The sequence below is a fragment of the Cervus canadensis genome, chromosome 6 (genome assembly GCF_019320065.1).
Source record: "Cervus canadensis isolate Bull #8, Minnesota chromosome 6, ASM1932006v1, whole genome shotgun sequence".
Lineage (NCBI taxonomy): Eukaryota > Metazoa > Chordata > Mammalia > Artiodactyla > Cervidae > Cervus > Cervus canadensis.
In genome coordinates this window covers 1,321,051-1,337,802 of record NC_057391.1, presented here as the reverse complement: position 1 = coordinate 1,337,802, position 16,752 = coordinate 1,321,051, and the positions used below count along the sequence as shown (strand labels likewise).

At 41.4% G+C, this 16,752-nt stretch overlaps 1 protein-coding gene across 4 annotated transcripts in view; it reads right to left on the bottom strand.

Moving 5' to 3' along the window:
* EPB41L4A (erythrocyte membrane protein band 4.1 like 4A) overlaps positions 1 to 16,752 on the bottom strand; it is a 265,463-nt gene that overhangs the window by 65,612 nt on the left and 183,099 nt on the right. For all 4 annotated transcript variants that reach the window (XM_043470620.1, XM_043470622.1, XM_043470621.1 and 1 more), the window contains exon 12: positions 11,349 to 11,470. In XM_043470620.1, coding sequence (XP_043326555.1) covers positions 11,349 to 11,470 — 122 coding nt within the window. The remainder of the gene's footprint in view (positions 1 to 11,348; positions 11,471 to 16,752) is intronic.

The following is a 16,752-nucleotide window of genomic DNA, read 5'->3' as shown; positions in this document are numbered from 1 at the left end:
GAAACTGCAATCCTTTGGCCACCTGATGCGAAGAGCTGACTCCTTGGAAAAGCCCCTGATGCTGGGAAAGATTGAAGGCAGGAGGAGAAGGGGACGACAGAGGATGAGATGGTTGGATGGCATCACTGACTTAATGGACATGAGTTTGAGTAGACTGCGGGAGTTGGTGATGGACAGGGAGGCCTGGCGTGCTGCAGTCCATGGGGTAGCAAAGATTCGTACACGACTGAGCAACTGAACTGAACTGAACTGAATGCATGTGTTTCGATGCTACTCTATTTGTCCTACTCTCTCTTTCTCCTGCTGTGTCCACAAGTCTGTTCTCCATGTCTGTGTCTCTATTGCTGCCCTGCGCATAGGTTAGTCAGTACCATCTTTCTAGATTCCATATATATGTGTTACTATGCAGAATTTGTTTTTCTTCTTCTGACTTACTTCACTCTGTATAACAGGCTCTAGGTTCTTGCCTCCACTTTAGATGCCTGTTGCAAGTCCAGGTGGTCACCTAGGCTTCTGACCAACAGGCTACCAATCAGAGATTCCCAAGACCCCCTTCTAAAATTAATCTCCTAAATTAGCTAACAGAACTCAGACCTCAGTTACTTACTAGATTCCTGATTTGTTACATGTAAAAGGATGTAACTCAAAAACAGTCAGATGAAGAGAGGCACAGGGCAAAGATACATGGAAAGAGACAGAGACCTTCCATGCTGAAAGTACACCACTCTTCCCACATCTACATCTGTATGTTCACCAACCCCTCAGAACCCTATCCTTTCTAGGTTTGGGAGGCTTCATTAATAGGCATGATTGATGAAATTACTGGCCATGGGAGATTGATTCAACCTCCAGCGTCTCTCCCCTCCCCAGACATCACCAGATGAGACAGAAGTTTCTGACCCTCTGTTCACATTTAGTTCCCCTGGCAGTTAGCACCCCTCCTTGTCTGGGGCTTCCCAGAAGTCATCTCATCACCATAAACTCAGATGTGGTGAAAAGGGGCTTGTTATGAGTAACAAATGACGCTCCTTTCACGTTCAAAGTTCTTATCACTTAGCAAATTCCAAGTGTTTAAGGAGCTCTGTGCCAGAAATGGGGAAATGATTAATTTCCCATCATTTGGAAGGCCAAATGATTAATTATTATTAATTACAACATCACAAGTCTTATGACAAACAAGTGTTCAATTAATTCTTGTTGAATGAGAAAGTAAAGGGAACAAAAATATCATTTATGGTAACTCACTAAAGCTATGCTATTTAACTGGAATATACAGTATACCTTTAGCCTTGGTTGCTTTTTTAATTTTGATAGCTATGCATGGAATGCTAAACACTCCCAGAAAGAGTGGAAACATTAACTTTTTAGAGAAAATCTAACCAGTCTTCCATATATTAAGACATTTTTTACAGAATGAAAATAAACATTAGCTTCAAGGCAGAATAGAAAAGGGTGTCAACAAAGGAAGACAACCTTGAACAAACATACCCCAGACTCTGGGACCTAATGTTCCTTGCAATTAACACAGTTACTGTCATTTCCCCTCTTTGCTAGGTAAAATGTCCCAAAGAACTTAAATATTTTCTGTAAACAACTTGATGATATAAAAAACAAAATGATTTGCTGCTACTCTATAAATGTACTATCTTCAAAAATACCTGCTGAAACAGCAGATCTAGTGAAGTAAAGAAATCACACAATAGTGGAAAAATAGAGGACATATACTTATTTTCAAAATACTTTTCACTTTTTTGTTTTCCATTTACTTTCCAAGGATGTGCCTTTATATTCTAAAAACTTCAGTTCAAATTCTGCTGCTGCTCTTACTATCTGTGTAACTCTGAATAAGTGTTCAATGTTTTTGAGCTACAGTTTCCTTATGTGTAAGATGAGGATAACACCTACCTTCCTCACAGCTTTTTACCAAAAGAATTGCTTCACTTCATGGACAATGAGATGAAAGCTCAGCCATGCTGAATGATGTGTTACAAGTCACAGTCAAGTTAGACCAGGAATTCAAATCTACTCAAATCAGATACATTTTTTTTCCTGCCACTGTCCCACATGCCTTCTCAATGCAAGGCTTATATCATCAGTTGCGGGAATTCTTACAGTGAAGAGAAAGTGGGCTCACAGATTTGGACCACACCTCATTAGATGACCTAATTCTGACTTACCAGTTTGAAGAAGGAAAGTCATAGTCACACTTTCTCTAAAACAAAGTTAACAATTTCCTAAATTTTCTAGAAATCATCTCCAAAACTACCCACATAGTTGTTACACTCTGGGTTAGAATGCCTTTTCTAATTTCCTTAAATGAGAATTTTTACTAATGTCTTCCCTTCCTGTCTTCAGCTGACCTAGAGAGGACAAACATGCAAAAACTTCACAATGCCTATTAAGTGCCCATTAGGTGTGAGAGCTATTTTTATCAATTTTATCAATCTTTTCCCAGACAGTGCCTACTGATTCTCATCCAGACAACCTCCAGGTTCCAGAACTTGCTACAGTTGCAAATCATTTCACCTCTTCGGGCCTCAGTTTCCTTGCCAACAACACAAGTGACTATTCTCTATTTCATCTAATCCAAAAACATATGTGGGTCCTATGTAAGTCTTCCTCCTTTCACTTGATGATCTACAGTGCAATTTCCTATACTTTAAGGCTTACATTTATTTTTTTTTCATTTATTTTTATTAGTTGGAGGCTAATTACTTTACAATATTGTAGTGGGTAAGGCTTACATTTAAATGCACAGCTATAAGCATGTCTAGTGCCTTTGCCTTGAAGACCTGGGCTGTATCTGTTACAGCACAGTAGTAATCCTAACATTTGAACTTGGATGATCCATCTCGTATTATTCTATTACATCTTTCATAAATTATCATGCATGCATCCTAGCACAATAGTGTCCTCATCTGAGCTTTTCAAGAATCTATCTGTTGGAAACTTGAATGGACATTTGAAATTACTCTGTGAACTTAAGACACTCATGACAATTATCTGAAGGGCTTTTTTCAAATACAACATGGTAAAAATGCAAATACTATTAAAGAACAGAGTAAACATATCTGTCTCCCATTTCTGATTTTCTATTTTTGATCGTATTTTTATGTAATGGGAGTGTATTGCCTGCTGCTACCCACTACCCCTGCCCTTTTTTCCCCCCTTGCTTATTCTGTATCTTGGAAATCATTTCATATCGATGCCAATTTATCACTTTCTTTTTTGTTCCCTCTCCAGAGTGACCTGGTTCATATCCAGCTCTGGGGTGCTGGACAAGTCCTTGCCTCTGACTTTTGACCTGTACACTGTGAGTCAGAGCATCTTCTAAAAGAAATGAGGGCAATACTACTTGCAGGGTGCCCAGTACACTGCAGGGCATGCAGTGATGCTCAATGACTATTAGTTATTAACAATCCTCTGCCTGGGGAGCTCCTCAGGGGATCTGACCTTTTCCAGCAGACGTGGAGGGACTACAGAGTCGGCCAACACAAATTCAAATCCTGCCCTCAAATTTCTTCTAAAAGACACATGGTATTTCCCAGGGGTACACATCTATTATTTTATCAGGTCAGTGCCCTACTAGTGGACATTTGGGTAGTTCCCAGTCTCTCGTGATGACAAACATAGACACGGGCCTGCTCATACGGCAGAAGTAAGGCTGCTGCTCATCTAACAACATGTTGAGGTTGTGACTTGACTTATGAAATCACAGATCCACAGCCGTGACTGCTATTTCCTCTTCACTCAACAACTCTGACTCCCTCTCCGAGCCCTTTCAGCTTTGCCCTTTATCTTCTATTTCCATTGTCGGCTCAATGTGAAAAATGCACTTGGGTAGGCCTAGTGCCTAATCACCTCAAGTAGGGAAAACCACCTTACACAGAGGATGAAATGATTAACTATGTGAACCTTAAAAACAGCATACAATCTCATTACTATGGATTCACTGTAAGGAGTTTGTTATTCTCAACTCACAGCCATAGACTATCCAGGGGGTTAGACAGCCTGGAGAACGGTGAGCATGGAGTAGGGGCTAAAAATAAGTGGAGAAAAATGATTACTCTGAGGAGTAGGAACAGGGTAAGTAGGACAACCCCCAGCTCTGGGCTCCTAATACTGCCTGACAACAGCTGCCCTTGGGTGCCCAGAGATCTTTGGGCAGGCAGGGGAAGAAGGAAGCAATATACTTGCCCCCAAAGGGAGCACTTTGACCTGCCCACTTCCTTCATATTGTTTATACCTAATCTTCCAGAATAAATTGGTGCCAATCCAGTGGTAACCAGTTTCTTTCTGAAGCCCATTCATTGAACTTCAATGACTCTGTCCACACATCACTCCCAAAAGGCCACACCTCCTCCACATGATATTAACCTTTGTATGTGAAACTGATGCTATATGATAAATATAATTCAAAGACTGCCAGGTGGACTCACAGACTGGTCCCCGCTATGTATAGAAAGACTCCTTTTGATTTAGGAGAAAGAAACTAAAGAGAAGTTTGAAAGAGAAACTAAAGAATGTGGAAAGCGCCCTTCCACATTCCCAACATGATGCTATGTCCCATGACAACAACCTGTGAGGCAGGAGGTAACACCACTGGACCCACAAAGAAACTGAGGCTTAGGATGGTTAAGTGACTTCATAACATCACACAACTAGTCCAAGAATGACTGAGGCTGAACCCCGATTTACAAGATGGAGCTAAGTCTGATACACCAGTCTCTACTCACATAGCTGGCTTGTCGACTGCCTTAAAAAAAAATTTATTTTAAAATATATTTTTGAAAAAAAAATAAAAATAAATAAAATATATTTTTGATCACCACAAATCAAGCTGGGCTTCTGCTGCCCTCACATCTGGCACATGTCAACCAGAGCAAGGGCTCAATGAGTGATTATTACTTTCTTGACATTACCATTTCCCAGCAGCCCAGGGAGTTTTCCTGCACCAAAATGGTGAAAGCGTACTTCACTGTCACTCCTGCTCGGGCTGCTCTCCTGCATTTCTCGGTCTCTCCTGCTCTGGCCTGCACCAGCTCAGGGCACCAGTAAGCGTCGGTCAGCTTTCCACATGCGAATCATTTGCTAGGGGCTTTAGAGCTGTATGGCACCATCAACCCCTGGAGCTGGCCAACTCACCTACCAGCTACAAAGTGCTCCTGCGGGGAGTCATGGACTGTAGAAGCTGACTTAGGGACCCTACAGGAGATGCTGCAGAAACCACAGAGACCCCAGGGCAGGTGGGCCAGTCATTCATACCAACTCTGTCAATCAGGTTCCGAAGAGGCAGCCCTCAAGCCATAGTGGCCCTTTAGGAAGGTTTCATTTAGCACACAAAGACTTTCTTCAAAATGAAATTAATTGCCAATACTTAAAACTCTGGAAAGTTTCTATAAATACCCAAATTCCATGCTTCCCTTAAGACAGTGGAAGATTTGGCAACACTGAGTCCTCTTTCCTGCAAAGAAACACTGGCTTGGCCTGAGCAAGAGCTATCTGTTTCCAGACCGTCCTCACTCACAAGTCATTGTCATGATCCCTTTTGCATTGTGTCTGCAGAGACTTCCAGAATGCCAAAATGTCACCTGAACCGGCTTTTCAACTGCCTGAAGGACTACACTGCACCTATTTATTTCTCTGTTCATCAGTATGATATCCTTAAAAACTCAAAATGCTGCACCAGACAATCGCAGCATTGTTTATCCACTGTAAATGGTTTCACCCATTACTTTTCAAATAGCTAATTACGGATTATAGCTAAACATTCTGTCTTTACTGCCCTTCTTACAGCAGAAGCTCTTCTATGACATGAACCCACTTACTCGAGGTGCCAAGAACTTGTCAGAGAAAGGGCTGGACAAACATGCACTTCCTTCCTGCCATCTGGCCTCCTGCTTTACCCCGAACGCCTCTGCCGGGCAGATCTGCAGGAATGCTCTGGATGCCTGCCCTGGCGCTGAACTCCTCTGGGTGGGGCAGCAGGCCGGCCGGGTGCAGGGCTCTTGACTCTGGAATGCACTTCCTCATAGAGGTGCCAAGGCCTAATCTCAGTGGATTCTAACCACAATGGCTTTTGAGCTACCAGGGCATTTATTATTCCTGATCAAGAAATGAACAAACAGACTTTTTAAATTATCAGAGAACTCAGGTACCGGTTAAGAGGAATAGTGATTGAATCTGACTGAACTACTTTAACTTTAGAAGAAATAAAAGAATGTCTTCTACAGTTACAAGTCATAAAGCGTCTGCCTACAATGCGGGAGATCCAGGTTCAAAACCTGGGTCGGGAAGATCTCCTGGAGAAGGGAATGGCAACCCACTCCAGTATTCTTGCCCCACCCCCCCAAAAAAGGGGCTCAAAGAAATTAATGATATAAACTAACAAAAAGCTAAAGTTCCCTTTCTATCTTAACTTGTTAAATGTTAAATAAGAGGTGAGAATTTATGCTGATAACTCTTGGAACTGTAGTTCTAAAGTTTTATTTTAGAGAGAATACCAGAATTTAATTTATGAAAATTCATAGCTGGTCTTAAAGAGTTGTTTTTTTTTTTTTAATCTATCTTCCCTTTAAACCACAGCTCCATTTTTGTGAAACACAGTACAATCTAATAAAATAAACGTTCTCTATGCTTTAAAATAAGCTTTCTACCATTTTAATTGTCAAATTTTTCAAATTAAAATTAAAGCAATTGTGTCAAGAATTAAGGTAAAACTTTTGTTTTTCTTTGGTTAGTTAAAAGAATAATAATAATAAAAACCTACTGTTTTGAGCAATTGTTCCTTTCCTGCCCAGCCACCCATGAATGAGTCTCAGGAATAGGGAGCTTTGGAGGAGGAGGCAGCTCTGGAGCTGGGAGTATGGGAATCAGAAGCGACAGGCCTGGGAGAGCTGCCTGGAGCAGTAGAAAGGGCTTGGTGGGGAAGGAGGTGGATGCTGGAGGGCTGGGTGACCTAGTGACCTGCAGGCCACACCCTCACAGCAGCCTCCCCTCCACCCCTCTCAGCAGCAGAGCCTTAAAGGGCAGGCTTGACTCTCAGCATAGGAGGCTTCCACCTCACCCATGACTTCTCCCCTCTCTACACACAGGGACCCAGATTCACACAGAACTGCCCTGCTTCAAGGGACCTGGTAGATAGGATAAGGAGCAGAAAGTGACTGATAAACATGAAGACAAAAGCGACCTCTTCAAATGTTCTGCTCTAAGTCCAAACCCTACCATGACCTTAGATACTGGGTCTCCACCAGCTGGGTTCAACTGAGGCTCAAAGCAGAGTACATTTGAATTAGAGGAAAAAGAATATACAACACTCAAAAACACATACAACAGCATTCTCCCTGCCCCCACAATAGTCTTCATTTATGCATGATAGCAACTAAAGTAACGCCGCATCAATGGCATTGTTAAATGGTCCTTCTCCAGTCATGGTCTCAAGGGCAGGGTCACCCCTGCGTTCACAGAACACATCAGTTTTGCAGCATACAGGCTTGAAAAGCAAAACTGATAGGGACATACAGTCAAAGTCTTAGTTTTTAAACACAGCATTGTACGGCTCTTTTTTTTTTTTTTTTTTTGAATGGGCTTCCCTTGTGGCTCGGCTGGTAAAGAATCCATCTGCAATGTGGGAGACCTGGGTTCGATCTCTGGGTTGGGAAAATCTCCTGGAGAAGGGAAAGGCTACCCACTCCAGTATTCCAGCCTGGAGAATTCCATGGACTGGGGTCCATGGGGGTCACAAAGAGTCGGACATGATTGAGTGACTTTCACCTTTTTTTTTTTAATAAAAAGATACCACTGTTATAAAATTAGCATGAATACTTAGAGATATCACTTCAAAGATATTCACTTTAGTTATATTTATATTCTTCAAGTTTTGAAACAGCTTAAATATCCAAAAACTAAAGACTAATTGAATAAATTATGTCATGTCTATGCATCTGTGTAGCAGAAAATCATAGGGACGTTAAAATGGTGTTGTATAAGAACACTTAAAACTTGTTAGAACATTTTCATGAAACAGTATTAAATAAAAAGTAGGTTGTAAAGCACTTCTATATCATTTTTGCAGAAAAGATATACAAATGACCAGAAGGCTATATAAAATAGTGTCAGCACTAGCAGATGCTGAAGCTGGGAAAGACTGAAGCCAAAAGAAGAAGGGGGCAGCAGAGGATGAGATAGTTAGACGGCATCACTGACTCAGTGGACATGAATTTGAGCAAACTCTGGGAGATAGTAGAGGACAAAGGAGACTGGTTTGCTACAGTCCATGGGGTCACAAAGATTCAGACATGACTTAGTGATTGAACATTCAGAGAATGGAACTGAATATGAAAGATTTTTTTTGAACGGGGAGGTTTGGAGGTTCCTAAATTTTCTAAAGTAAGCATGTACTTTTATAATAATAAAAGCATAACAAGTACAACGTTTTATGAAGATGCTTGGCCTGATGTTGAGAGGCTGTCCTAGAGCACTCTGGGCTGTGCGTGGCCACCTCCTCAGCCCCTACCCCAGCTCAAGCTCCTCCTCAGTTGCTAAGTCCTGTCTGACTCTTGTGACCCCATGGAGCCTGACATGCTCCTCTATTCATGGGATTTCCCAGGCAAGAATACTGGAGTGGGTTGCCATTTCCTTCTCCAGGGGATCTTCCCAACCCAGGGATCAAACCCCGTCTCTGCTTGGCAGGCGGATCTTCACCGCTGAGCCTGGGAAGCCCTCAGCCTAGAAGGAATGTGTTTTAATGCAACACTACGGAGGAAGGGAGAAAACATGAGGCTCAACACAGTTTCAGGCAGGTTTGTGAAAATTGCACTTGGCTGGATTCTACACAAGCCAGCAAAGAAACAAACAGACAAAACCTCTGTCCCTAAAATAATCAGCTTTTGGAATTCAGGCTTACAAGGAGAGACAGACAGACAAACAGAGTGCTGTACAGGCAGATATTTTTCTAAGAGCACATGAGGAGAGGAAAAGGAGCAACCTGAGCAGGTTTGTGTAAAAAGCATGTGTGATTCCAGCATCTCAAGTGGAATGAAATGTTGATTTGACACAAGGAATGCTTTTGATATTCTCAGTTGGTCTCAGAATAATTTCATGAGGCCCGGTGTTTCAGAAATACAAGATGATCTGAAAGTTGCTTATCAATTATAGCACACTGCACTTGATCCAAAGGATTAATACTGATCAGATACAAAGATAATCACAAAATATTAAGATAAAGATATTACATTTCAAGGCTAAAATTTCTGTCCTAAGTCACCTGCCTATTATGTAATCTTGGCTAAATTACCTTTATAATCTTAGTTTCCTCAACAGCTAAATGGGGATAATGATATTACTTATGTGGCACGGTAATCTATTGTAAAATTAAATCATGTCTAATTTTTGCCACTGTAGAAACATCAGAAAGAATTTAATTTCCGCTCAGCCCAGTGAGAGGAGGGGACCTGCAATCAGATTTAATTTCACTCTAGAAACTCTAAATATGTCAGGTGACATTCTCACAGCCAGCAGCAGTGGAGCAAACTTAAACATGTTTCTCATAGGCTTGGTACGAGGATTAAAAGAAACAACGGCTGTCATAATGCTTTGCCAGCTGTCATATAATGTTCAGACGTTAATTACTGTTATTAAAAATTCCATTCATTTCATACAATATGGCAAAAAGGCCCAGGAGATCTGGGCTCTCATCCCAGCCTCACTCCTGTCTAGCTACTGGGACCAGTTCTTTCTCATCTGTAAAATGGAAACACAGACTTTGCCATGCCCTCCCTTCCAGGATTACTGTGAGGCTCAAGTGAAATAATATATGTGAAAAGCCTGTGGAGAGTGTTAGACAAGGGTGATCTGTAAGAAACCACAAACCAAAGTCAGTACTATCACTTTATAGAATAAAATCTGTGAGCTCTGAGCATTGAACACAGGTTAAAACTGATGGATTAGGTGGCTTTATTAAGAAGTGGTGTGCATTAAAAACAAAAAAACTGAATAACCCAATGTACATCAACAGTAGAATGAATAAAGAAGTTGTCATACAACAGAAAACTCACTACAAGAAAAATGAATGCACTTTAAAAGAACACCCTCGATTCATTTATATTACACTTTAAAAACAGGCAAAATAAACTACTTTGTTCAGAGAAGGCTACATAAGCAGTAAAAATATAGTGAAAAGTAGGGAAATAATTATCACAAAGTCAGATCGGGGTTTTTGCCGGTTGGGACAAGAGGAGATGGTGAGGATGTGATCAAGCAAATAGCAGGGACTTCTGGGGCTACAGACTAGGTTAAACTGTGTGTGCGTGTGCACGTGTACGCATATATATACACATATGTGGGGATTCCCTGGTAGCTCAGCTGGTAAAGAATCCACCTGCAATGCAGGAGATCCCAGTTCTATTACTGGGTTGGGAAGATCTGCTGGAGAAGGGATAGGCTACCCACCCCAGTATTCTTGGGCTTCCCTGGTGGCTCAGCTGGTAAAGAGTCCACCTACAATGTGGGAGACCTGGGTTCGATCCCTGGGTTGCAAAGATCCCCTGGAGAAGGGAACGGCTACCCACTTCAGCATTCTGGCCTGGAGAATCCCACGGACTGTATAGCCCATGGGGTCACAAAGAGTCGGACACGACTGAGTGATTTTCAGTTTCACACACATATGTATGTGTAATGCTCAGTCATATTCGACTCTTTGCGACCCCATGGACTGCAGCCTGCCAGGCCCCTCTGTCCATGGAATTTTCCAGGCTAGAATACTGTAATAGGTTGCTATTTCCTCCTCCAAGGGATCTTCCCGACCCAAGGACAGAACCCGCATCTCCGGAGTCTCCTGCATTGGCAGGTGGATTCTTGACCACTGAACTACCTGGGAAGCCCTCATACGTACATACACATCTATGTTTACATGCATAGGTATGTATGTTTGTATATTTTATGCACTTTATTATACTGCACAATGAAACCAATGACAATAGAAAACCAACTGAATTGTTCACAGACTGTTACACCAGCAGTATGGTTTTAATGAATTTTGCTGAGACTTTGTTTTAATTCTAATCTCAGCTACACCAAACTAAGAAATCGCTCAGTTGTGATTTTATTAACCCCTTCAAAAAATGAATTATTTTGTATAGTCATTAAGCAAGTTACAGTGATTCAAATTGATTACCTGTCAACTTATGAATAATTTCTGATTGCTTGGACATTTTCTGGGTCAAATTGAAAACTCTAGTGTTAACAGTTAAAACCTTTCAAGGCTACAGTCACCACTTAAGTATATGCCATACCAACAGCCTAAAAGGAAATGCAAGGTTACACTGATGAGTTGGGGGTCTGTGACTTACCAGCTGGCTGTGTTTGTGCTATTCTCTTAGGGTAAGTCTTGCTTCGACTTCTTGACACATTCTGATCGGGCCGGGGAAGTTGAATAGAAAGATCTCGACTCATCTGTAGTGCTGTCCTGCCACTTGAAAATACAACATTTTGAGTAATACAGGTAAGACCACACAGCCACAAAATTAAAGCACAGCTCATAAAGAATATCTGCAGTGTATGGAGAGAAAGAAAAAAAAAAAACAGACTCACGTAGATTATACAGGACCTTCAAATGATTCTCATTGCAATGTTAAGCAAGGAAGTAACAAAGTCCAACAGGAAAGATTTAGGTGAGATACAAGTGCCAGCTAAAGAATGTCACCCATCATCTGGTTCTGCAAGAATGAAGCCACTAGCCACTAAAGTTGCTGACCGTCAACATACTCTGAAAGGGATTCGGGACAGAGACTGGGACTGAGGCACTCTGTGCTCCGGGAAAAAAATGGCAGAACAGGCCTTCAGACAGACGTTCTCAGGAGAATATTTTATGAACTCGATCTCTTGCATCTTCTCAAACCTAGAAAAGCACTACGATCATTAATGGAGACATCTGCTCCTCGTGACTAGCAGCAAGCTTCTACAGAGATGTGTGTTTGATCGCACACATTCCCTTAGGGGCAGGTCCTCAGAGCTATCTGAAAGACCATCGCTCAGCCTCCAGTCCTCTCTCTACAAGCACCAAATAAAGCTTGACTCACAGCTCTCATGTTGCACTTTTTTTTCCCCTCAGCTGACATAAGGAAGATTTTTCAGAGAGAGAACCAAGAAAGAAAGAATTTATTAGAGGAGGAATCAGGTTTGGATTTAAGTAGAATGATGGGCTAGAAACTGAGGATGCGGATGTGGTCAGCTCTACAACTAAATGATAAAACTGTGTTGGGTTCAAGTACTGAGGGCAAAGATTCTACATGAATCGACATGTCCTTGTGCTGTACTTACGAGGCAGGTCGGAGAGCCTCTCCCACTGGGCCACTTGGTGAGACCGTGCTCTGAGCCCTGTGACACAACCAGCCACTGATTCAGCCCACCCCACCTGTGCCAGCAAGTACCCAGAAGATTCAGAGCAGCCAGAATCCCCCGGCACAGCACTACTTCCTTATGAGTCTATGAGGAGGCAACAGCGTGAGCTTTCCCTGGGGATAAACTAAACTTCTTAAGGAACCTTGTAATTTAATTTGCTGAATTTTAGTCAACATTCATTCTACTAAAAATTGATTCCACAGCTGTTGAATTTGAACCAATAAATGACTCTTGGATTTCAAGGAAAGTGTCATTTAGGTACAGAGAAAATGCATTTCTAAGTGACTACTTTGATTCACTATAAGAAGCACCATCTAATGGGAAAAAGTCTTTTAATGGCCTCAACCTATTTATCCTACATTTACAGGATACATGGCAACCCACTCCAGTGTTCTTGCCTGGAGAATCCCAGGGACGGCGGAGCCTGGTGGGCTGCTGTCTATGGGGTCGCCCAGAGTCGGACACGACTGAAGTGACTTAGCAGCAGCAGCACAGGATACATATTGGTGAATCTCTCCCCAAAAGAGACCAAATGAGACTGAAAAAAGCCAAATTTACCTCCTACACATGTCTGTGAAAACTTCCCCTCCTTACTACCCCATTCATTTTTATAAGAAATAGAGGCCTGAAACATTCATAACAAGCAATTTCTCATCAGGCTAACTGGGGATGTGACTTACTATGTGGAGTGAAAATGAGTTTCTATCCATGAGTATATATACTCCACATTCAAGACTTCATGAAAACCAGGGGGAAGGCAGCAAGCTGAGGGGCAAAGAGTTAAGAGGTTTGCTTTCACTTGAAATTTAACTATATTTCCCTGCATAAATAGTGAAAATGTATTATATAGAAATCTAATAATGTTATTTGATAAGAAAAGTATCATTTATCAACTTTAATTTCGCTGTTGTTACATATTAATATATTGTTAATAAGAAGCTCTGGACAGTGGGTTCAAATTCCAGCTATGTCATATCCTAGCTCTCTGACCCCGGGAAACATTACTCAAACTCTCTGTATCTCAGCTTCCTTATGACTAAAGCAACAATAATACCAATGACCACTTTATAGGCTTATTATGAATGTTAAGTAGGAATGTTTCTAAATTTTCCAGAACAATGTCAATCACATAAAAAATTACATAATTACTAACTAAATACAAGTAAATATATTTTAAAAAATTATTTGAGAACTTTCAACAGTTTTAGCTATTCTAAAGGTAGTACATAAGGTAATACAAATAGCAACATCTCTCCCCTGAAAATCTTTTCAAAATTCTGTATAGAGAGCAAAATTCCATTATTATAAATGATTTGGAGTATGACGATAAGATCTCCTTGCAACAGACTTAATCTAAGACTTGAATAGTCTGTACTTCATTGCATGGAGGAAAAAATATTTGCCCTAAAAACATAACCTAATGTGTGGACTACTGAGGCATTTGATAATGAGATTTTACTTTATTATTCAATTTTTCCTCACGGCTTGTCTCTCAGGAATAAAGGAGAAATGAGAAAATCATATCACAAGACTAATAAAACTGAAGTCCAGGGACAAAAGCTGACCTGGCAGAGGCTGCACAGGACCCGGGACTGGAATAAGCTTTCTACCCTCCAGCTGGCCAGGGTGGCACGGCCTGGCAGCTCAGGAGAAGGGACATTTACTTTAAAGCTACAAGCCTGGTTCAAAGCTCAGCTCTACCAGAAACGTGTGGTCTTCAGGAGGCTATTTCGTTAATCTCCTAGAACCTCACTTTCCTCGTCTGTATTTCTATTGTTCATCTTATTCCCTAGCAGAAATACCCCTGTATGGTATTCTCAGTACTGCCTTGTAACAAAAAGCACTGGGCAAATGCAGACTTTCAGCGCTGGTACAAGCGTCCCTACATACCTGGTGGCTGTCCACAGTGACAGGACAGAGCTCTGTCCCCGTGCCACCCACGTGCCCGCCCCTCGCCCTGTGGCACACATACTCCCATTCCGTGCTGGGAGACCCTGCCAGCAGCCTGCCTCAGCTCCAAAGTGAGGCTACAAACAGCCATTGGCTAGGTAGAGGCAAGAGAAGACAACGCCTGGGCTCGAATCTCAACTCTGCTGCTCACTAGCTAAAGGGCTTTAGTCCAGTTACCTTAGACTGGGGGGCTCCAATGTCTTGTCTATACAAACGAGGATAAGTCCCCTTGGACGGGTCATTGAGTGTATTGAATCAAGTAACACACATGAAAGCACGTGACACAGTGCGCTGTCAGGAGAACTGAATCTCTTTCATGCTTCAAAACTGCGGCAAGAAGGCTATCAGGGTGCTGGGGGGCGGGGGGTGGCTCTCAGGTCTAAGTCTCATTTCTAGAGTGTAAGTTCCACACAACTCATTCATTCATCCAAACCAGGAGTCCTCTACAAACTTACAACAGGTAGAGGCAAGATTAGCTTTTAAGGGGCTCAGAGAAAGAGAGAGCAGTATATAACAAAATATTTAACCAAAGACTTAATCAATCTCTATTTCAGATTATTGGTATCTGATAATAAAGCAATAAACGACTTTGACTGTCAGATTTCAGCTCAATCTTTTCCCCAAAATTTAATTTTGAATTTCTGAAAGGATTGCCTGTCACATACCACTAAAATTAAGTTTCCCCCTCTAAAGTAATGACTAGTTCTTCTCAAAGATGTTGGAATCTCCTTGGTATTGTGCAAGCCCTAAGATGCAAAAGAGAAAGTAAAGACTAGAACTCTGTCTTTCTCTATCATACACTCCTACACACACACACCCCACTGTAAACACAGGTAGAGTTACACACATAGACAGCTACACTCACACACCACAGACACTGGTTATGCCATTCACGATCCCCCATGCTCTGAAAGCCTACAGGGTAAAGGAAGGAGTTTCTGTTCCCAGAGTTCTCCCTTCATTCTAGGATGTCTCCAGAACGTCTCAAAACAAAGGCAAGGGCATACGGTGTTTTTTAAAGGTTGGCCGTTATTACTTTTGACAATTAACAGTCATGTACTGGTGACCACCCAGTAGTCAGAGACCCATCCCTGCCTAAGCCTGACTCTGGGTAGTGGGATGAAACAACCTTCCTCCAGGAAATGCATAATGTTGGTGCTTCCTACATACAGACACTGAGACTTGAATTTCATTAAGATTTACTAAGCAGTTAACACTGGCCACAAAATAAGAACAGATTTAGCAGAGCTTCCAATTTGCAAAAGTTACCGTTAATTATTTTTGTGGAAGAAATTATATTTAATATGCAAAATCCAATAACTTCCTAATAGTAATTCCCAGAGCGACAGCATTTGCATTTCAATAAATTTGAAAAATCAGGTGTGGTAAATTTGTGGAAACCAGCTACAGTGTATGTTAAACAGCATAATTACAATTTTGACATTGTGAATATTAAGAACGATGCTTTATCACTGGCTTCATTCAGTGACAAAGAGACAGGTGTACACATTCACTCGATAGCCCTTGAAATGTGTTATATCCCAATGGGAAGAACAGCCCAAATACTGACTATGAGCTGCTTTCCTTAATATAAAAGTAAATACTCTCTCCTTAAATTCCTGTAATTATATCATTATCTAGGGAAAAACCTTGATAACTTAAAGTTTAAATTTTTAGATTTCAATAAATATTTTCCTACAAATACCAAGAACATCTATAATATAATAATACTTAAGTGTTAAGTCAGTGAATGAGAAAACATCCAAGTGAATATGTAAAGATTAATGCACTGAACATTTAATATTAATCACTCCTTTATTGATTATCCCTGGTTTCAAAGCAAGATTCTTTTTAAAAGTGGTTCATAAAAGAAAGGAATTAAAATCTGGCATATCTTGCAAACACTTGACCCAGTTTGATTTTTAAATCTCCTAAGCATTTCACTTGGAGATGTCTCAAATGGACTGACAGAACAGTGTCCTGCCTCCCAAGTCCCATTTCTGCACCCTGCTTGGGTTTTAGAGGGCCTAGGACCATCTCCCTGCCTGAATAATACTGTAGCTCTCTTAAGGCAGAGGTGTTAGTTGCTCAGTCGTGTCCGACTCTTTGCGACCCCATGTAGCCTGCCAGTCTACAGTCTCTGTCCATGAGATTCTCCAGGCAAGAATACTGGAGTGGGTTGCCATGCCCTCCTCCAGGGGAATCTTCCCAACCCAGGTATTGAACCCAGGTCTCCCACATTGCAGGCAGATTCTTTACATCTGAGTCACTAGGGAAGCCAAAGGCAAAGGTGCTGAAATCTTATTCTTTGCAGCTCTGGGCACCTATTATCCTGCCTTCAACATCACAGGCTCTCCAGTTAATAGAATGAATTGAAACAAAACAAATCTTTTTCAAAACATA